Source organism: Triticum dicoccoides, chromosome 3B (genome assembly GCF_002162155.2).
Source record: "Triticum dicoccoides isolate Atlit2015 ecotype Zavitan chromosome 3B, WEW_v2.0, whole genome shotgun sequence".
In the NCBI taxonomy this organism is placed as follows: Eukaryota; Viridiplantae; Streptophyta; class Magnoliopsida; order Poales; family Poaceae; genus Triticum; species Triticum dicoccoides.
Genome location: NC_041385.1, coordinates 577,969,879 through 577,992,922, shown reverse-complemented (window position 1 = coordinate 577,992,922; position 23,044 = coordinate 577,969,879). Strand labels below are relative to the sequence as shown.

The 23,044-nt window shown below is 54.2% G+C and overlaps 1 protein-coding gene across 1 annotated transcript; it reads right to left on the bottom strand.

Annotated features, from left to right (window-relative positions):
- Window positions 1-20,567: 20,567 nt before the first annotated feature.
- On the bottom strand, window positions 20,568-23,038 carry LOC119281590. The gene is made up of 5 exons (XM_037562079.1): window positions 22,671-23,038; window positions 22,506-22,575; window positions 21,722-22,360; window positions 21,532-21,648; window positions 20,568-20,874 (listed from the first exon to the last, which is right to left on the bottom strand). The coding sequence occupies exons 1-5, from the start codon at window positions 22,822-22,824 to the stop codon at window positions 20,691-20,693; spliced, it is 1,164 nt and encodes a 387-aa protein (XP_037417976.1). The 5' UTR covers window positions 22,825-23,038; the 3' UTR covers window positions 20,568-20,690.
- Window positions 23,039-23,044: the final 6 nt, after the last annotated feature.

Genomic DNA, 23,044 nt, shown 5'->3' with positions numbered 1-23,044 from the left:
CAAAACTCTTTTACAAAACCAGCTAACCCCTGGACAGAGTGGCAATCTAGCGCTAAGCCGGGACGTGCTTTGAGGAATCATCATCAATAAAGAGAGTGTGACTTTGATTGGTTATTCAACTTTGGAATTATCAAGTCCTAACTAATCATCGGTCCGCGGCCCGAAGCTAGACCGATGCTCTGTCCTTCGTGTTTTTTCGCCTCGACTTGATCCGGTATATGACATCATATCAAGGTATATATGTTCTCAGCCAAAGAGTTTTAGCAAAACAGGTACTCTCTGATTAAAATTAATTGTTTTTTTAAATACAAAGTTGTATTAAAGCAGCGACAATTAATATGGATCGAAAGGAGCACATAATCATTTTAGCAGTGAACGAAGATAAATACGACATGTATTAATTCATAGTTTGTAGCTGTGTACCAAAGCACAATACGCGCGTCAACCGATCAGAACATAACCCGTACATGGCACATCGTCAGCTAATTAAAACAGTCACCAATAAGGAGGGAACACAACTGCCGGTCCATCCAGCAGACGCACGCGACGCAGCTCAGCAGAAGAGGTACCCAACGGCGGCGGTGACGACCGTCCCGACGGCGAAGGCCGGGATGGTCGTGGCAGCTCCGGTGTCCGGGCTGGGAGCCGGCCCCTCGGCAGCCATGGCCACGCCCATCATGGACGAGGCCACGACGGCGGCGGCGGCGAGGATCCTGAGCTTGAGGGTGGCCGCCATTTCCGCTAGCTAGCTTCTCGGTCGATCGACGCTTGGGAATCAGTCGAAGATGTGTAAGCACTAAGTGAAGGACAGGAAGCTAGCGAGCTGGACGGTTTTGGATGGGAAGGAAGAGCGGAGCACGTCGGGTATATATAGCCGCCATTGGTAGGGCTTTGGCGTGCTGTGTTGTGGAAGGCTAGCCATGAAATGGAGGATCATTAGCTGGAGCCGCTGCTTTCGGTCTGTCGGTCTTTCCCAGGCTGTGCGATGCGAGTGGGCAGTTGTTTAGGCTTTGCTGTGATCGCCGAATGGGTGATTGAGGGTGCGCAATGATTAGTCGTTGTGGTTTGTTGCTTCTGATTTGTTATTTCCTTGGGTTGGGCACTGCCATGTGCAACTGCCAACGGGTACGTATAGTTATCATCGATGGTTTATGATCACAAATTTTATCACATCAGAAATTGGATCGAAATTAACGATCTAAGCTAGAGGGTTTGTGACTCTCGCCGGCTCCACCACAGGTCTCCTTGTCTCCGGTGGCCCTCGGGCCATGGGATGCGCTGGATTCTGGCAAGGGTCGGCAGGACGGTTCTGTTGTTAGTCGTTTCTTTGAGATTTGTTAGGGTTCGTGTCCTGCGCAGTAAGGCGAGATGGCGGCGGCTCCCTGAAGATGAAATAAAGTTCTCCCTGCCTAGCCCCCGTTTTGATGGTGCGTCTAGCATCATTGATGGGCGTGTGGAGGTGTGTCTCCGACGGATATATTGTCGATGGATTTGCTCGGGTCTGGTTGTTGTTCGTCTATATTCGTGTGTCTTCGGGTTGGATCCTTTTGATCTATGTTTTTCTTCATCGGCGGCGGTTGCTGTTCTAGTGCGCTGGTTCTAAGGGGCCTTAGCACGATGACTTCCCGACTGTCTGCTACAACAAATTGTGCCCGACTCCGGCGATGGAGGGATGATGATGGCGGCGCGCCTTCAGCTCGCTTCAGTGCTTGTAGTCGTCGCTAGGTGGTCTACGGATCTGGATGTAATCTTTATTATTTGTAGTGTTCGTTGTACTGCCATGATTGACTACGAATAGATCGGAAGTTTTTCGCAAAAAAAATCATCAATGGTTTATGTCTCGGCTCTCTTTTTTGGAAAAAAAATTCTTAACGAAATGGTTGCTTGAAAAAAAAGATGATCTGCAAGAGCATTTCTTGTTACCGTGGCAGGGAAGCAGTGCCATGGCCTGAGCCAATGCATTGCATTGTAGAAAAGTTGCATGACATATACATCATGTAGGCATACTGAAATTCTAATTAGAAAAATTATAAAATACACCCTTTGTCCATTAATGTAAGACGTTTTGCCTATTCGACGTCTTACATTAGTGAACACAGGTAGTAGTTTTGTCGGGTGGTAGGTGCAACATATGCCAACGGATGGCTTATCATTGTGGGAGCCAATAAGACGTCGTCGGTGCCTGGAAACGGGATGAGGCGAAGACATGCACGCCGGCGGATCTTACCAAGGTTGGGGGCTCTCCGTGGAGATAATACCCCTACTCCTGCTCTGCGGGTCTCCGCATGATCACTAGATCAACAGTAGCTACAAGAGGCTCCTTGAGCTATTTGGCGAGAGGATGAAGAAGGGCAAGGCTAGCTCTCTTCTCCTCTCAAAGTGGTGTCTAAAACTATCAAAGTCCAAACCTTTGCATGGGCGCCCTCGGGGGTTTATATAGGCCTACCCCCAGGGGTACAATGGTAATCCGGCTAGGGCTGACCCAGCCGTCAGTGTCTATGCTCGCCGGCTTCTCCGCCGACTGGTGGGGCCCGCCGACTGGTGGGTCCCGCTGGCTGCCAGCCCCTAGGCCGACTGGTCGGCCCTACCGCTTGGGTGTCTTGTCGGGGGCTGGTTACTGTTGCCTCACCCTTGATGACGAGGGCTTGGTCGAGGTAAGCATGGCTACAGTGTCGCCACCTAGCGGGTTCTCATTGTAGCCTTACCTCGTCTTGTCTCCTTAATGGTGCACATACTTCGAGGGGGGAACGAGCCGGCGGGGGAGAGCCGGCTATGCCCCTGGCCGACTAGGTAAAGCGTGGCCGCCTTCAGGTGTCTCTCTGACTGAAGGGGCCCGCCGTCTGCGGGCCGTACTGGCATCCTGTCGTGGGTGGCGTCATGATCAGCATGGCAACACTGCCCCGCCGGACGGGTAGTGGCTGCCCCGTACGCCGTACTGTGGCCACGCGTGCTCCGGTATTCGGGGGTGACAGGCTTCACTGTTGCCACGCCCCGTCCCATCTCCGTTATATGGGTGCAAACTTTGAGGGCGTGAACTTGGCCGCCTATTGGGGTCCGGCTTCTTGGTGTCGGCCCTTTCGTGGCCGGCTTCTTGGAGCCGGCCCTATCGCGGCTTCCTTCTCGAGGGTTTTGGGCCGGGCCGCCTTCCGATAGTCGGCTGGTGGGATAGCCGGCTGAGGGAAGGTGGCCCCGCGTCTTGGGTGCTTGAAGGCTCGATCGGCCTACCATTTTTTGAAGAGCCAAGGGGAGCCGGCTAGGCTACCCGGGTCATTTACTCCGATAGTAGTCCCCGAAGCTGGTTGTGCTTCGTGGCTGAGAGGGGAACGAGAAGATCAAACAGCTTCCTATCCCGAAGAGCCGGCAGCTAGGAGCCGGCCTCACCTTTGCATGCCTTCTCGACGAAGTTTTCTTCAAAATCCGAAGGCGGGAACCAGCTGGCGCGCTAGCCAGGCCGCGGGCTAGCCGCCCGCCGCCTGTGCGCCATGTGGCACCCTTCAGCTAGAAGGGCCTGCCAGCCCACGCACGCGACGGTACACTGCTGCAGACCGGGGCCCGCCACTTCCATGCCTCGGCCCGGACGTGGATCTTTTGCGGCCCGAACTGACCGCACGTCTTACGACGGCGGTTTCCACTCGCCGTAAAGGCGCGATAATCGCGGGACGTGGGGGAGTGGGCGCAGTTGATCCCACGCCCCCACGCCTCGCCTCCTCGGCTTCGCCGCACGAGGCTATAAGTAGGGGGAGGAGGGGGAGGGGCAGACACTAGCACGCTCGCCCTCGCTTCGCCATCTCCTTCTTCTTCCTTCGTTCTGTCACCGCAGCTGCTCCCCACAACGCCGCCGCCCCGCCGATCTTTTGCGGCGCGCCGTTGTTCTGCCGCGGCCGAACCGCGCGTGCTCCGCCGCCGCGCATTCTCCGTTGTTTCTCCGCTCTCATGGCTCCAACGTCCAGCTCCTGGGACGGCTCCAACGTCCGCGAAGACCACATCGACTTCCTCTGCAAGACGCGGCGGTTGCCGGGCAGGGATCACGTGCGGGTCCGTCTCGCGCTGGAGAGGGAGGTTTCGCCGGCGTCGGAGGAGGGCGAGCGGGTAATCTTCTACTCGCACTGCCTACGCGGCGTCGGCCAGCCTACGAGCAGTTTCTTCCGCTCATTTCTCGATTTTTTTTATCTCCAGCCACACCACCTTACTCCAAACACGGTGGTGCTGTTGTCGGCCTTCATCACACTATACAAAGGCTTCCTCGGTGTTCTCCCCACCCTCGAACTTTGGGGCGAGTTCTTCCAGTCCAAGCTCGGCACCGTTGTCGCGGGCGTGCTGGCTCCATGCGGTGCCTTCTTCGCCATGCAGAGATCGACAGCCGACAACCCGTTTCCGCCCATCTCATTGATCCAGTCGATGAAGGTCTGGCAGAAATCCTACTTTTATGTGAAGAACGTCGCGTCGCAGGGCGGCTACGTAAACCTGCCGCCTTATGTAGCCGGCCCACTGGCTGGGAGACAGCCCTCGTGGTCCTACCGAGCCAGGTCGCTGACGCCGGTTGGAGCTGGCGCCGTTGCCCGGCTTCGGGTCCTGATCCAGTCGGAGGGCCTGACTGGGTCCGACCTGATAGCCGCCTTCGTGGAGCACTGGGTGCTCCCGCTCCAAGACTGCCCTCATCTGATTTGCCACATGAGCGACCGCTTCGACCCAAGCTGGCTAAGCATCAAGGAGATGCCGCACGATGAGGTATCTTACATGGTGAACTACATCGTCAACTCCAAGCTCACCGAGGAGTGGCAGTACGGCAAGGAGCCGTATTCTCGCGCCGACCCCCCGCCTGTGGTAAGCCTTCCTTCTTTTCTTCTTCTCTTGTTGCCGAGTTCTTTCTGGCCGGCTTCTGACCAGTCGGCTTGTTTTTTATCAGAACCCCCTCCTTCATCTGTCGGTCGGGACCGCGGGGGCGGAACGCGAGTTCGCTCCCGACCGTGTGGCGGACGACCCTGACCCCGACTTGGGGGCGGCCGCCTTAGATGACGACGCCATGGGGGGAGGTGGCGAGGCAGGCGGCTCCGGGTTTACCGCCGGTTTCGAGGACTGGCCAGATGATGACGAGGCCGAACCTATTCCGCGTCGCCAGCCGTCATTTGACCATCCAGGCGCGGGCCCTTCTGGCAGGCCGGCTGCGTGGGGCGGCGCACAGAAACGCCGGGCGGCGCCGACTCTCTTCGGCGGTCGGCCGAAGAAGCCCAAGGGTACCGCGACGGCGACCAAGTGGGAGGAGGCGACCGCGAAGGCGGCCCGCTTCCGCAAGGTGGTGAAGCAGCCGCAAGCAGTTTCGACGTGAGTGCTAATTCTCGCACGCCTTTCTTTCTTCTCTTCAGTCGGCATTCTTTTAAGCCTTTTCTTGTCTTATCAACCAAGGCTCCGCTCTCTCTTGAGCGGACTACAGCCACCTCCATAGTCGGAGGGGCGGGAGGATCCGCAGGTTCCCGCTGCATAGACCCCCGTGTTGAGCTCCAAGCGGCGACGAAGCGAAACACGCGGGAGGCGCTGGAGGAGCGGGAGGCAGAGGAGCAGAGGGCAGACGCCGCCAGGGCGGCTCAGGAGACGACGGCAGAGTCGGTTGAGGCGCGGGCCGACGCGGCGGCCAAGGCTCAGGCAGAGGCCGCGGCTGCAGAGAGGGCGGCGGAGGCCCTGCGTAGCCAGCCTCCACAACTCGTCATCCCTCTCCGCACCGCGGCCCCCGATATCCCGGTGCCCCCGTCAGAGGAAGCGGGCCACGACTAGCCGGCGATGGAGAGGGAGGGGGCGACATAGTCCTCTCGGAGGAAGAGGCGGTGCCGCCAACGTCTGTCGGGATGGGCCAAGGCTGCCGGCCCGAGGGGTCGCCTGAGCAGCCGGCTGGAGGCGAGCCGACTGTGAGGGCGGATCTTGTGGTCCTGTCGCCGACTCATTGGCGCGCAGGGAAGGCGACTTCAGAGCTGGACCCGCAGAGGGCCGCGGGCTCCAGCTCGTTGTCTCATGACCTAGAGACGGCCAACGTCAGCTCGCCAGGGTGGATGCCGGGTGGTGGGACGGCCGTGCTGAATGTGGCAGCGCAGGATGTCCGGAGCCGGCTTCAGTCTCAAGCCACCGCGCTGAAGCAGTATACCCAAGAGTTTCTTGCAATGCGGTCGGCCATTCGGGTGAGTCTTCTTGCTCTTGATTTCTTCCGTGGGGGCGTGCCAGCGCACCCACTGGGTGTAGTCCCCGAGTTCCGAGTCGGCTGCTGAGCAGGTGGCTTGGAACTTCTCAGAAGACTTTGATTTAATGATTTGTTCTTGTTCGCACCTTCGTCCTATTCGCCGGACTATCACAACCTCCACGCTGCTACCTTCAACTCCCAGGCCCGGGAGATGAATCAGAAGATCGCCGATCTGACGGAGAGACGGAGTAAGTGCTTTATTTCTTATCTTATGTGGGGGCGCGTCAGCACCCACTAGGTGTAGTCCTCGAGATTCGGGCCGACTGCTGAGCAGTCGGGTCGGATCTTTCCTGGCGACTTCTTCCTTAATTTCTTCTTCTCCATATCGGCAGGAGCCAATGCCGACTTGAGGGAGCAACTAGGTGTGGCCCAGACCGCCCTTCGCACCAGGGAGGCCGAGCTCAACGCCTTGGCCCAGGAACGTGATCGCCTGGCCAAGAAGCTAGCCGACCAGGAGGAGAACCACAAGGCGGCCCTGAAGGCGGCGCAGGACAGCGAGGCCACCCTCAAAGCCGAGTATGAGACTGAAGCGGCGAGCTGGGCTGAGGCAAGGCAAGCGCTAAGCGAAGGCTACGGCCGGGTTGAAGATTTGATTGACAGTAGGCCTTCTTCTTCTTCACCCCTTTGCTCTCCCTTGTCATCTGGTTTATCTTCTGATTTGTTCTATTTCTTTCTTCTTTGTGCAGAATACTTCCCCGGTTACTCCGTTGCCGCCAACCAAGCCATCGAAGCTCACCGCGAGGCCCGGCGGCAGGCTGGGGTTGAGATCGCACCGGACGCCAACCGATCGCTTGAGGAGCAGCTTCTGGCGATCGCATGCTCCGCCATCTTCAGCGTGGCAGAGTGCAGGTGTTGGCCGCCCTCTCACCCGGCGAGGTGACTCCCCGCACCCCCAGCCGGACTGCCGACTGGCTGGAGGTAGCAGTCGGCCGCTTCGAGGCCTGGAAGGCTTCAGCAGCTCGGTCCGATGCTTGGCGGGCGATAGAGTTCGTCCGGGCTTGGTATCCTGGGCTGAAATTAGACCAACTGCGCACCTGGCGGCAGGAGGCTGACGAGGAGCTGGAGGCGGTGTGGCCGGCTATCATCCAGCGTGCCTCGGCGATCATCGACTTCACCGACACCAGCGCCTTTGCTCTAGAGGTAAACGAAGATGGTGTCGCTCAGCCGGAGGAATGGTTAGGGCTGAACCCGGCAGACGGTGAAGACTTGGCGGAGGAGATCGACTCCAGCGACGAGGGTGAGGAGGAGGAGGAGGAAGATGGCGAAGACATTGCGCCGGATGGTGGAGCAGCCGGCCAGCCTCAGCCTGATCGTGCCTCCAGCAACGAGGCAAGTGCGAACGTGCCGCCTGCCGCAGGTGATGACCAAGCCGAGAGTCGCCAGCCGGCCACTCCTCCAGCCGACACTGCCGTCTCCCCAGTTGCTCCTTTGGCTTGACTCGTCGTCTTTATTTTCCTGGTTGTTACTCCTTGAACAACTTTTTATTAAATTTGCGCAGTTCCACCCACTAGGGGTGCATTCAAACTACGTTGAATGCCGGCCTTTCGAAGGCCTTTTGCGTAAATATATTTATGCATGTGCTTGGCTTCCATTCCTACTTGCTTTTCATCTTTGGGCCGTTTTTCTTTGCCGCCCTCCCTTGGTCGCCGCCTTCCCAGCCGGACAGCTGCTCTGCAGTGTGTGGTCGGGTAAGGGCTTGGCCATCTGTGAGGATAAGTACTCGAGCTTTCTTAGATTGTAGCAGAGTAAGAAAGGAAGCCGGCCATCCGGCTGCTTTGACAGCCGGTTGGCGGGGGGGGGGGGAGCCGGCTTGGGTTATATAAGCTCGTTAATCCTTAGCCGTTTTTCATGTGGGCATCCTTTCCTGCCTTTGGCTCTTGCCAGCCGGACAGTCGATTCTTCGAGCTGCGACTTTCAACAAGAGAGGGCTTGGGTACCGACACATTACTTGTCTGGCTGCAGGTAGAACTTAAATATAACCCAAGGTGGCAAGTCCCCGGGGCGACTGATCGAACCCGGTGCCGGACGAGAAAACGAATGTGGTGGCGTAACCATGGGTATGATACCCATCATTCATAGATAAAAGAGGGTAGTCCCCGAGTACTCCTCGGGGGGGGGGGCGTTGTCTCATACTTAATACAAAAGGTAGTGTGGTACATACTGCATTTTAACCGTAAAATCTTCGGAGAAGATTGGCGTTCCATGGTCGCTCCAACTCCTTGCCGGAATCATCTCTCTTGCGTGCCTTCGGCTTCTGCGCGTTGATCAGGTAGTAGGAGTCGTTGCCTAGAGCCCGGCTGATGACGAAGGGGCCTTCCCAAGGGGCTGAGAGCTTGTGCTGGCCGGCTGTTCGCTGGATCAGCCGGAGCACAAGATCACCCTCTTGGAAGGATCTTGGCTTGACCTTCCGGCTGTGGTAACGGCGTAGACCCTGCTGGTAGATGGCGGACCGGCTGAGGGCTAACAGCCGGCCTTCTTCCAGCAAGTCGACGCCGTCTTCTCTTGTTTCCTTGGCCTTCGCCTCCGTGTACATGGTGACCCGAGGTGAGTCGAACTCGATGTCAGTTGGGATGACAGCCTCGGCACCATATACAAGAAAGAAAGGGGTGAAGCCAGTTGACTTCTTCGGGGTAGTGCTCAAGCTCTAGAGGACAGCCGGCAGCTCGTCGAGCCAACAGCCGGCCGAACACTCCAGTGGCACAACCAAGCGGGGCTTGATGCCGGATAGGATGAGGCCATTTGCTCGCTCGACTTGGTCGTTTGACTGCGGGCGAGCAACGGACGCTAAGTCCAGTCGGATGCCCTGTGTTGCGCAGAAACATGCCAGTGCTCCCTTGGCAAAATTCGTGTCGTTGTCGGTGATGATGCTGTGTGGTACGCCATACCGGGTTGTGATATCTGCAATGAATGTCACGGCAGTCGGCCCATTCAGTTTCTTGATCGTCTTTGCTTCAATCCATTTGGTAAATTTGTCCACGGCGACAAGCAGATGTGTCATGCCGCCGCGCGTCATCTTGAATGGGCCCACCATGTCTAGTCCCCAGATGGCAAAAGGCCATATGATGGGGATGGTCTTGAGCGCAGAAGCCGGCAGGTGTTGCTTGGAGCCGAAGATTGGCACCCTTTGCAGTGTTTGACTAGTTCCTTTGTGTTATCCAAAGCAGTCGGCCAGAAGAAACCATGGCGGATAGCTTTGGCAACAAGTGATCTTGAATCCGCATGGTGGCCGCATTCGCCTTGATGGATGTCTTTGAGGATTGCTATGCCCTTCTCTGGCTCGACGCAGCGCTGGCAGACTCTAGTAACGCTGTGCCTAACAAGCTCTCGGTTCATTATTGTGTATGCTCCGGCCCAGTGTTGGACTTGTCTTGCCGAGATCTCGTCAGTCGGCAGCTCTCCGTTTATCAGGAACTGGAGGATGGGCTGGGCCCACGATGGAGCTGTGACTTCTTCTATCGCCAATATAGCTACTGCGACCAGGGTGGGTGGGCTGGGTGGTGAAGAGTTGGAGTCGGCCACCGCCTGTTGTGTCGATGTAGTCCCCGGGCCGACTACCGTAGTTCCTGAGCCGGTTCTGAAGTCCCCGGGCCGGGTGCGACTATGGCAGTCCCCGGGCCGCCTTTCGAAGTCCTCGAGCCGCCTGCTTGGCTCCCCGAGCCGGATCCGACTGCGTCGGAGTCAGGTGGCACGAAGATGGAATCAGACTCTGGAGACGGCTTGACAGATGGCTTGAGGAGGCATTGGAGAGAGACGCCGGTTGGTATGGCTTGTCGGGTGGAGCCTATTCGTGCCAGGGCATCTGCTTGCTCGTTGTCGGCCCGTGGCACATGGAGGAACTCACATCCTTCAAAATATCCGCCAAGTTGCTGAACAAAGAAATGGTAGCTCGCCATGTTTGCGTCCTTGGCGTCCCAGTCACCAGACGATTGCTGGACTACCAAGTCCGAGTCACCATAGCACAGGATCCGGCGGATGCCGAGTTCTTTGGCTAGCCGGAGCCCGTGTATGAGTGCCTCATATTCGGCCACATTGTTTGAGGCGGCAAAATGGATTTGCAATGTATATCTGAGCTTGTCACCTTTGGGAGAGGTGAGGACGATGTCGGCTCCCAAGCCGGTATGCATCTTGGATCCGTCAAAGTGCATCCACCAATGAGTGGAGTTGGGGGCCGGTGGTAGGTACTGGGTCTCAGCCCAGTCGACAAGGAAGTCGGCCAATGCCTGGGACTTGATGGTGGTGCGGGGTTGGTAGAAGATCGTGTAGGGAGCCAGCGCAATGGCCCATTTTGCCACCCGACCGGATGCATCCCGGCTGCCTATGATCTCGGCGAGCGGGGCAGTGCATACGACCGTGATGGGGTGCTCTTGAAAATAGGGCTTGAGCTTCTTGGCGGCGAAGTACACACCATAGCACATCTTCTGATAGTGTGGGTAATTCTGTTTTGAGGTGGACAGTACTTCACTCAGATAATACACCGGCCTCTGGACTAACTGAGCTCGGCCTTCTTCTGGGCGCTGAACCACGATAACGGTGCTGACCACCCGGCTAGTGGCGGTAATGTAAAGGAGCATGGGCTCTTTCTCAGTCGGTGCCGCCAAGACAGGTGGCGTGGACAACATCTTCTTCAGCTCGTGGAAAGCTTGGTCTGCCTGGTCATTCCACTCAAAGTGAATGGATTTCTTCATGAGTCGGTAGAGGGGGAGAGCCTTCTCTCCGAGCCGGCTGATGAAGCGGTTGAGTGAAGCCAGGCACCCGGTAAATTTTTGGACATCTCGCAGCTTGGTGGGAATCTTCATTCTCTCTATGGCCTTGATCTTCACCGGGTTACACTCGATGCCGCGTTCGGAGACCAGAAAGCCTAGAAGCTAGTCGGCTGGTACTCCGAACACGCATTTCTCGGGATTGAGCTTGATCTGAAACCGGCGCAGGTTTTCAAACATCTCTTTGAGGTCTTCCAGCAAGGTGCCGCTCTTCTCTGTCTTCACCACAATATCGTCTACATAGACGTGGGCATTTCTGCCGAGTTGCTTGAGGAGGCATTTCTGCATGCAACGCTGAAAAGTGGCACCGGCATTTCTCAAGCCGAATGTCATAGTCAGGTAACAGAAAGCTCCGAATGGGGTGATGAAGGCGGTCAGCTGGGTCCATTTTTATCTGGTGGTAGCCTGAGTAAGCGTCTAAGAAACTCAACAGCTCGCATCCGACTGTGGAGTCAATCACTTGATCAATCCTTGGCAGAGCGAAAGGATCTTTGGGGTAGGCTTTGTTGAGGCTGGTGTAGTCAATGCACATGCGCCACTGCTTGTTTTTCTTTAACACTAGGACCGGGTTGGCAAGCCACTCCGGAAAGAACACCTCCATAATGAAGCCGGCTGCCAGAAGCCGGGCTATTTCTTCTCCGACTACTCTTCTCTTCTCTTCTGACAGGCGGCACAAGGGCTGCTTGACCGGCTTGGCGTCAGATGGGACATATAGCTTGTGCTCGGCGAAATCCGTCGGGACACCCAACATGTCTTTGGGAGACCATGCGAAGATGTCCCGGTTCTCTCGGAGGAAATCGACAAGCTCGCTTTCCTATTTGCTATCAAGGCCGGTGCCCATGACATCGTACCTCTCCGGGTGCTCCGAGGCTAGAGGTATCTTCTTTGTCTCTTTGGCCGGCTGAAAAGAACCTTGAGCATCACATTCCTTGGGGTCGGGGGACAGGGCCGGCTGCTTGCCAGCCATGGCCACGACCCGATCCAACATCTTCTTCTCTTCGGCGATCACGAGGACTCGGCCAGCCGGCTGCTGGCTGCCGCACATTCAGAGGATTTCTTGTAATCTCTGGCTACGGTCATGATGCCCTTGGAACTCAACATCTTCATCTTGAGGTAGGCGTAGTGGGGCACGACCATGAACTTGGCCAGAGCAGGTCGGCCAAGCAACGCGTGGTAAGGTCTCTCCAGATCCACCACTTCAAACCATATTGCTTCCCGGCGGAAATGATCTTTGTCTCCAAAGAGGACATCTATCTTGATCTTGCCGATTGGTGAGCAGGACAGGCCGGGTACGATTCCGTGGAACACGGTCCGACTAGGCATGAGCTGCTTCGTCTTGATGTTCAGCTTCTCCATGGTGTCATGGTACAGTATGTTGATGCTGCTCCCGCCATCTATTAGCACACGGGAGAATCGGGCAGCTCGCCTTTCTGTCGCTAGGGTGGCGTCCAAAACCAATGCGTAAGAGCCAGGAGACGGCATCACCTCTGGGTGATCGGCTCGGCTCCAGCTGATCGGCTTTTCCGACCAGTGCATAAACTCAGGGTTGTTGGATGCGACTGCATTGACTTCCTGGTGCTGCCGGCGCCGGCTATGCCGGTCTTCAGGCTGGCTGGTGAAAACAACGTAGGCGGCGTGCTCGTCGGGGAACTCGTCCTGAACGGCCCCGACTGTCGGCCGAGCCGCCGGCTGCGGAGGGGATGGAGGCGGCTAGCCAGGAGGCGGAGGCGGCACCGGCCCTTCGCCCTTGGAGATTCATGTGAGCTAATGGCACTTTCGAGTCGTGTGATTGGACGCCTTCGCGCCACTGTGGAACTTGCAGGGGGCATCAAGGGCTTGCTCGTAGGAGAAAGCCGGCTGCCAAGCCGGCCTGCCGCCCTTCTGCTTCTTGGGCGCGGGCTGCCCTTCGGGTTGTTCGTCTTCGACTGTGGCCACTTGCCGACTAGTGGAAGTCGACATAGGAGCGTTGTCGTTTTGGTACGGGCGTCGGCTGGGGTCTCCAGCCGGCGTCTTGGGAGACGGAGCGAGTACCTTCCCAGAGGCGTCTACTCGAAGCTCGGTCTTCATTGAAGAGTCGGCTGTGGCGTACTTGTCTGCTATGACCAGCAGCTTGTCGAGGGTAGTCGGCTCGTCGCAGAGGAGTCGGTGCTTGAGGAGGGTGCCTTCTCGGCACCCGGCGGTGAAATACTCTATGGCTTGAACCTCGTGCACCCCCTCACAGGATTTGCGGAGCTCGGCCCAATGCGTGAGGTAGTCGTGAGTCGACTCATTGGGCCCTTGTACACACAAGGAGAGCTGTCGGGGCTTGGGAGCCCGTTTGTAGGTGCTGGTGAAGTTGCGTATGAAAGCTTCTGTGAAGTCTAGCCAGCTGTTGACGCTGTAAGGCTTGAGGCTATTGAGCCAGGTGCGTGTTGTGCCTTGGAGCATCAGGGGGACATATTTTACGGCAACGCGTTTGTTATCGTTTGCTATGCGAACTGCGGTGGAGTAGTCGATCAACCAATCTTCCGGCTTCACGGAGCCGTTGTACTTGGGTGTGTCTCTTGGGAGCGAGAACCCTTTGGGGAAGGGCTCGTCGCGGATGCGGGGGCCGAAGCAAGGCGGGCCGACATCATCTTCTTCTTCTAAAGCCAGGGATCGCGCAAGGCGGTTGATCCAATGGCGGGCATCATTCTCGCTGACTCCTTCGCGGTGACCTAGTCGGTCGCGTAGAGTCGGATGCGTGACAGGAGGCGGGGTGGGATATCATTCTCCTCGAGGCAGAGGAGGAGGATGATCGCCTCGTCGCTCCACGGCTTGAGGGTGGCCTTCTGCATCGCGCTCGATGGTGACTCGAGTCCGACTGCGGCTAGCAGCCGGCTCCTTCTCTTGCCTTGTGCGGGCGCCGCCCATAGTCGGCGTACGTGACGTCACGCCGTGCTCTCGGCGAGGGGGGCTTCCAGCGTGAACGCCGGCTTCGTGCCGCTCTGCGGCCGCGTCGATCAACTGTTGGATGCGATTGGTCATGTAGGGGAGCTCGTCGGCCGCCAGACCATTCAACTCATCTACGATCGACTGAGCGGCGCGTAGGTTCTCGAGAGGCGTGGCATAGACTGGGCGGTCCGCTCCCAGCATGTCGGCGATAGCCGCGCCGCGCTTCTTGACGACGCCGGCCCGGCTCGGCCCAGCGGGAGGCGGAGTTCCAAAGGCGGCGCAGTCGACTTCACGCTGGTGGGCCTCAGTGAGGCGTCTCATGGTGGCTATCTTCTGGCCCTCCGCAATGAGGGCAAGGCGGCGTGCCTCCAGCGCCTCGGCGTCGGTGTCGGCCGGGATGAGGGTGGACAGGTCGTGCAACGCCGCTTGCAGGGCGTCATGGGTGTTTTCGCCGGAGGTGACACCGTGGCTGATGACCAGCACTTCGGTGACGGTGCTGCCGCCGCTGTCGGCTTGAGGAAGGGGGTCGTCGAAGACCACCACGTTGGTGGGGAAGGCGTCGAGCGATGCCCTGTCGGAGTCGACAAGCATCGGGTCGATGGATCCAACCGACTCCAAATCCACAGCAGGCTCGCTGGAGACATGGAGTTGGTCGAGGAGGCTGACGAGGCGGCTTTCGAGGCAGTCGGTGCCCGCGTCGGACGCGGGCTCGTCGGAGATACAAGCCTCACCAAGAAGATCGGCGAGGCAGCTCGCCACGCAGGCATCGTTGACACCTTGCAGCGCGTCGGGGCAAGCGCCATCGGGCGTGCCGGGCTGGCTACGCTCGCAGGGGAGGAAGAGGGTTCCCGTCCAGAGCAGGTCTCCGGACGACGGTGCACCTGGCCCCATGGTGGGCGCCAAATGTCGGGTGGTAGGTGTGACATATGCCAACGGATGGCTTATCATTGTGGGAGCCAATAAGACGTCGTCGGTGCCTCGAAACGGGATGAGGCGAAGACATGCACGCCGACGGATCTTACCCAGGTTGGGGGCTCTCCGTGGAGATAATACCCCTACTCCTGCTCTGCAGGGTCTCCGCATGATCACTAGATCAACATTAGCTACAAGAGGCTCCTTGAGCTGTTTGGCGAGAGGAGGAAGAAGGGCAAGGCTAGCTCTCTTCTCCTCTCAAAGTGGTGTCTAAGACTATCAAAGTCCAACCCTTTGCATGGATGCCCTAGGGGGTTTATATAGGCCTACCCCCTAGGGGTACAATGGTAATCCGGCTAGGGCTGGCCCAGCCGTCAGTGTCTATGCTCGCCGGCTTCTCCGCCGACTGCTGGGGCCTGCCGACTGGTGGGTCCCGCTGGCTGCGAGCCCCTAGCGGGTTACTGTTGCCCCACCATTTGGATGTCTTGTCGGGGGCTGGTTACTATTGCCCCACCCTTGATGGCGAGGGCTTGGTCGAGGTAAGCATGGCTACAGTGCCGCCACCTAGCGGGTTCTCACTGTAGCCTTACCTCGTCTTGTCTCCTTAATGGTGCACATACTTCGAGGAGGGAACGAGCCGGCGGGAGAGAGTTGGCTACGCCCCCGGCCGACTAGGTAAAGCGTGGCCGCCTTCGGGTGTCTCTCTGACTGAAGGGGCCTCCCGCCTGCGGGCCGTACTGGCATCCTGTCATGGGTGGCGTCATGATCAGCATGGCAACAGTGCCCCGCCAGACGGGTAGCGGCTGCCCCGTATGGCGTACTGTGGCCACGTGTGCTTCGGGATTCGGGGGTGGCAGGCTTCACTATTGCCATGCCCCGTCCCATCTCCGTTATGTGGGTGCAAACTTTGAGAGGGTGAACTTGGCCGCCTATTGGGGGCCGGCTTCTTGGAGTCGGGCCTTTCGTGGCCGGCTTCTTGGAGCCAGCCCTCTTGCGGCTTCCTTCTCGAGGGTTTTGGGACGGGCCGCCTTCCGGTAGTCGGCTGGTGGGATAGCCGGCTGAGGGAAGGCGGCCCCGCGTCTTGTGTGCTTGAAGGCTCGATCGGCCTACCATTTAGGGGAGCCGGCTAGGCTACCCGTGGTCATTTACTCCGACAAGTTTATAATGCACCTCCCTCCGTTTGTTTCCTCGTCTACATTCCACAAAAAGGTTTTGCCCTGCCGTATCAATTTTCTTAATCATCCAAGAGTTGACGACAAAGCTTGTTAGCAAATAAACTAAAGTTTACATGATGTTGATAAGTGCCAAATGCTCAAGTATGGTTAGTAATTGTCCTTTTCAACCATTTAGTATGTGTACCACCTTTTTAGTCAGTGGTTGTTTTCTGAATCCCGCGGCGGCGGGGGAGGGGGGGCACCTGTATTTTGATCTCAGCCCAAAAGAAATTGAGCCATTTTATGTGAGAAATTGGGTCAAAACCATGATCCAGCTTATGAGGGAAACCATATCAAATACCTTAACAGCCATCGGGGAATACATCTTGCTGAAGCAAGAACATAGAAAAAAGTACAAGTACAAAGATACAACACCATGCAAAGATCACCCTGTTGTACATCAGATGAATCAAGGATGTCGTTGTTACAGCAAAGGTGATGTCATAAGCACGTACTCCCTCCATCCCAAAATAAGTGTCTTAAGCTTAGTATAAATTTGTACTAGAGCTAGTATAAAGTTGAGACACCTTAAGACACTTATTTTAGGACGGAGGAAGTACATGGCATCACTAGCTTCAGAGATGGGCCCATCGAGACATCACATCATACTAGAAGACAACAAGGAGCAAACTTCAAAGTAGACACAGACGAGCTCCACTAAGTTAGCATTGTAGCAACCGAGAGGGTGAGACCACAAGCAGTCATGTCAAGGAGTTGTGCCATCACCTAGCATGTTTATCCAACACTCAAGGAAGAGGGGAAATTAACTACCCATGACATATTAAAAAAAACTCTTTAACTTTGAAAGAAAATTGTGAGGTGTTGAAAATAGGGCTGGAAAAGAAGCTCGAAGCTCGCGAGCTAAACAAGTAGCTCGTGACTCGGCTCGAATCGACTCGAATTCGAAGAATAAGGAGTCGAGCCGGGCTTTAGTTTAAGATCGTTTATAGACCAAGTTAAACGGGTCAATCTCACGAGTACTCGTGTAACTCGTTAGACTCGATACAATAGATCAGCCACTCCCAATACAAAGAAAGACCAGTCACTAAACAACCTACGTCCCAGACGCACAACGCAAGGCCCAACCGTTGAAGGCCTAGCCTCCTAGGAGACTCATGTGTTACAAGGAAATTACAATTGTTTAGTGATATATATGTTTAATATATACGTAATCATTTTTATCATATTTAAGGGCTTTATATTTATATCTTTAACGAGCTTAACAAGCTAAACGAGCCAGCTCGCGAGTTATACGAGTCGAGCCAATCTTGGGTTTGAGCTCGTTATAGTAACGAGTCGAGTCGAGCTAGCTCATTAACGAAACGAGCTCTAGCGAGTCGAGCCGAGCTGGCTCGACTCGGCTCGAATTCCAGCCCTAGTTGAAAATGTTGGTGCAACTCTTTAAAAATGTTGATAGCATTTAAAAAAAGTGTCAAGACGTATTTCAAAAAAAATGTTCAACACATATTCAAACAACAATGTTCAAAAAATGTAATGGAAAAATGTTAATCATGCATTAGAAAAATCTTAAATGTGTATGAAATAATGTTTCTAATGTATATGAAAAATGTATGTGTATAAAAAAAGTAGACATCAAAACATACATATGAAAAATCATGTATTCACAAAATGTTAAACGTGTATAGAAATTTTTTTATGTATAAATAATGTACAAGGTGTATGGAAAAAGGTAGACATCAAAAGTATATATTAAAAATGTTAATCATGCATCTGAAAATGTTAAACGTATATATATAATATGTTCCCGGTGTATAAGAAAATGTACAACATGTATGGAAAAATTGACATAAAAATATTTGAATTTTTTATTAATCATGTATTTGAAAAATACTGAACGTATGTTAAAAATTGTTTTACATGTATACCAAAAATGTACAATGTGTATGAAAAAAGAAAATAGGCATCAAAACATATTATTTAAAGAAAATGTTGAACATGTACTAAAAATATACATGATGTATACAAAAAACAGGGACTTATGTATTTGAACTTTCGTTATCATGTATTCTAAAACGTGTTCAAAACATTTATTAACCTCATGTATTTGAAGAATTTTCAATCGTGTATCAAAACAATGTTTCACGTGCGCAATGAAAATGTATATTGTGAACTGAAGAAAAGTAGACATGTGTTAAAAAGTACCACTGAAACCCGACGAGGTAACAAAAAAAACGAACAAACCTGAAAAAACAGAGAAAGCACGAAATGAAAACGAAGAAAGAAACAAACAAAACCTCTGAAAAAGAAAAAAAATGGAAACCAAGAAAGAAACTATGAAAACCAATGAAAAAACAAGGAAAACATTAAAAAAAGGGAAAAAAACTGAGAAACACAGCTACCTCTGTGTGTGTGGGGGGGGGGATCCTTCAGTGAGACGGAAGCGACACTTTGTTTTTTCGAAAAGGGGGGACTTCCCGGCCTCTGCATCAGAACGATGCATACGGCCATTTAGATAAATAAAGTCGGTTCAACAAAGTCGTAGAGTCGTAAAACAAAATAAAGTCGAGCTCACATAGACCTCGACGCTAAAACAGAAAAAGGCCATAAAGCCACAACCGGCTGGCAAAATAAAGATAGGAAAACTAATTGCCTATCCTATTACATGAGCTTCATCCAAACCGGTTGAAGATATCCCGCGCTACCATCTCCCACCGGACAGATTCAGTAACCAAACGCTCCCTGGCCTCCGTCGGAGTGAGTAAGGACCACATACGGATCAGCGCCGTAGCACGGAATACAACCTGCAAAAAATGAATAGCAGCTATTCTCTTAAAAGCCAAATCATTTCTGCAGTTCCAAATTGCCCATAATAACGCACAAACTCCTACACGAATGTGTAGCTGTATCGGACTCTATCCCATCCAGCCACGTTCCAAATAACGACCCGACCGAACTCGGAGGAGTAATGTTAAAAGCAATTTGCACGGAGCGCCACAAAATTCTCGCCAACGGGCACTCAAAGAAGAGATGCTTAATGGTCTCATCCCGATCACAGAAACTACACCTAGTAGATCCTGTTCAATTGCGCTTAACCAAGTTGTCCTTTATTAGAATGACCTGTTTATGGACAAACCACATAAACACTTTAATTTTCAAAGGAACTTTGACTATCCAAACATGTTTGGAGCTAGGAATGACACTCGAGTTAATAACATCGATGTACATCGACTTAACGGTAAATTGTCCAGACCTAGTAAGTTTCCAACACAACTGATCGGGCTGATGATGTAGCTGGACTTCCATCAGTCTACGCACCAGATGAAGCCAAGCTTCCCATCTATCACCAACAAGCACCCTCCTAAACTGGATATTAAGGGGAATGGCCTGCATAATCGTTGCCACTAGCGCATCACGGCGATGGACAATACGATACAGAGTTGGGTACTGTAATGCCAATGGTGTATCACCAAGCCAAGTATCCTCCCAGAAGCGTATCGTTGCCATCTCCGACAATAAACTTTGTTCTATTAAAGAAGGCTTCCTTAACTCTCATAAGCCCCTTCCAAAACGGCGAATCAGTTGGTCTCACTGTCACCTGTGACAAAGTTTTGAAATGCGGATACTTGTTATGGAGAATCTGTGCCCAAGTCGCATCAGTCTCAACTGATAGCTTATATAGCCACTTACTAAGCAGGCATCTGTTCTTGACCTCAAGATTCTCGATACCCAACCCCCCTTGATCCTTAGGACGACAAATAACACCCCACTTGGCGAGTCTATACTTTCTCTTAAGATCATCACTCTGCCAAAAAAATCTTGATCGATAGAAGTCCAGCCTTTTCCTAACCCCAACTGGAACCTCAAAAAAAGATAGTAGGAACATAGGCATACTTGTGAGCACCGAATTAATAAGAATTAATCGGCCTCCATTAGACATAAGTTTGCCCTTCCAGCAACTAAGTTTCTTTTCGAACCGATCTTCGATGCATTTCCATTCTCTGTTCGTGAGCTTACGATGATGAATGGGTATACCTAGATAAGTAAAAGGTAAAGCCCCTAATTCACATCCAAACAATTGCCTATAAGCCTCTTGTTCCTCCTTGGCTCTACCAAAACAGAACAACTCGCTTTTATGAAAGTTAATCTTTAAACCGGACAATTGTTCAAATAAACATAACACCAGCTTCATGTTTCTCGCTTTTGCCAAGTCATGCTCCATAAAGATGATTGTATCATCAGCGTACTGCAAAATGGACACACCCCCATCAACTAGTTTAGGCACCAAGCCTCCTACCTGACCGGCCTCCTTTGCCCTGCCTATGAGAATTGCCAACATGTCAACCACAATGTTGAACAAAATAGGGAACATTGGATCTCCTTGCCTCAGGCCTTTGGAAGCGACACTTTGTTGAGCAAGATGGTCTTGCGATTGTTAGATTAGTGGCGGAGCAGTAAAGGTCAACCTGGGTTGTCACCCTCCAGCCTAGGAGATTTTCTTTGAGTATCCTTAATATATAGCCTATGTAAATTGTGCTTGTGGACTAGAGCACGAGCTTGCCATCAACATTGCGCTCACACACATAGAAGCAAGAAAGATGCACTCTTCAAACTGCTGTATAAATGCCAACCTAAACAATTCCAAAGTCATTCGCACGCACCTACATATTCACATTTATATCTCCCAACATTGATCACATCACATCACTACTGAGTGAGGAGGAGCCCGGTGGACGGCCTCTCCGGAGAGGAATTGTCGGTCTTGGCGCTCCTCATGTGGTTCTTGTCCATGCCACGGGTACCGTTGCTGCTCCTCATCCGCGCCCTCAAGCCCCTGCATGATTGCATGTGCGAGTGCAAATCCTGCGGCTTGAACTCCTTCCCGCACTGCCTGCAAGGGGTTAAGATCGTTGCTCGTGGTCAGTACCCCAGTCTTACATCAGCTTTCAAAAATTAATTTACCCCGCAAAAAAAGGCGTTCAAAAATTAATTTGCTCGCAAAATAAATCTTTGAACTGAAAAAGAAACTAATTTCTTGGAAGCTAACGATCGTAACACGAATGCATCAAGTTCTTTTTTTCTTTTTGAGCAAATGAGGGGTACATTAAGTTTTTTTTTTTTGAGACAATAGGGGTACATCAAGTGGCCCTGCCGATGTACAAACTTCGGCCTCAACGTTTGGCCTGGACCACGCCTTTTGAAGTTAGTTTGGACTCTATCTCAGGCTAGTGTGTGGCCAGCCTACCCAAACCAGAAAGGTGTTCCGTTTAGGCCTAGCTAGGCGAGCTCAAGGGTGGCCCAAGAAGGACGAAAGGGCCCACACGAAGTCCGACGGGCTAACCTTAAAACCAAGTCTACTGATTTTTTTTTTTCCTGGTGCCCATTGCCGTCACAGGAGGACACTGCGCAAGTTCGCAAGGCGTACCCAGCCCAATCCCAGACAGAACGACCGCACCGAACTAAACCGACGTGCACACGACCCGGTCAGTCGAGAGAACCGATCGAGCGAGTCTACTCTACGACCAACGGAGGAAGGAGTGGCGCTTACGAGCAGAGCGGCAGACTCGCCGGCTTGTGCGCGGCCGCGACGGCGCCGGGACGCTTCCCTCCCTCCGGCTTCGCCTTGTCTTTCCCGCCTCGCCGGAGCCTCACCTTCCTGTTCATGCTGCCAACGTCCAGAATCAGTAACAAAACTGCAAATCGAATTTGACAAAATCGAATCCAGAAACTGCACTCACTGGATGCCGCAGCCGTCCATGCTGGGGCACACGGGCGTCGTGTCCCGCCACCCGTCCTCGTCGTCGCCTGCGCTGCCGCCGCCGCTCCGCCGAGGCAGCGCGACGGGCTGGAGCGCCGCGGCGTCCACGGAGTCGGCCGCGCCGCACGTGAGGATGCTGTGGAGCACCCGCGCCACGCGCATCCTCCGCGCCCTCCCCACGGCCGGCTGCTGCTTCCTGCCGCCCGCCGCCGCCGCCCGCACCACCAACGCCTGCTGATCGATGGCTGCACGTCTCGCGGCCTCCTGCTGCCGCCGCTTTCGCTCCTGGAGGTCCAGCGGCAGGACGATCCTGAAATGCGCGGCCTCGCCCTCGCTGCTCGGCGAGTCCTGGTCGATCGGCGGCGGCGGCTTCGGGGAGCTCTCGCCGGAGTCTGGCGCCACCTGGAGCTCCTCCTCGACCTGCTTCCGGCCCTTCTCTTCCGTCCGGTGCAGTTTCTTCTCGTCTGCCAAGGAAGAAGGCTTTGGCGCGTCGGCGCAGGGAGAGGGAGGAGGGGTTCCTCGCACGTCGCAGCCCTTGAGCACGTACTCGTTGTCGGAGATGGGCGTGATGAGGTCATCGTCCATTAGGTCCTGCCATACGTACCCAGCCTTATACTTCCTGCACTTGAACAGGCGATTATTAATGGCGAGAATCAATTAACGGAAGGAGTACAAGGAAACAGCTAATCAAATCAATGGGATATAAAAGATTGCCGAAACAAAAAGTCAAAAATGATTGCACCCCAAATAACTTGATTGTTTACCTTTTGTAAGCCCAGGAGAAGTTCTCCGGCATGTCCTTGCCGCGGACCTCCGAGAGCCACCGCTTCACATCTGAATTAATCGACGGCAACACGCCATTGCCATTAGCTGCATGCAAAACGGATCGATGCATCTGAGAAGAAGAGGAGGAGGCAGCAGGTACGTACCCCGGAGGCGCACGCCGGAGCGGTGGAGGTTGTTGACGCGGAAGAGGTGGGGGTGGTCGGTCCTGCCGCCGCGGCTCAGGAAGTACACCACGTTGATCCTCCTGACCTCGCCGGCGCTACCCCCCTTGTTGTAGGAGTCCATGCCCTTCTCCATCGACGGCGACAACGCAAAAGGAACAAGGAGAGCGCGATGCCACCAAAGCTACAGCTACGATCTATTTAAGACGTACGCCGCCAGGCGTGAATCTTTGGCTAACAGTTGTTGTGTGTAGGCCGGCAGGCAGTTAGAGGGAGGACGGCCGCCGGCGTGCGACGGTCAGTTCGAGGAGAAGCTCGCGTGGCTCGAGATGCGGCGTTGGACGCCTCACTGACCG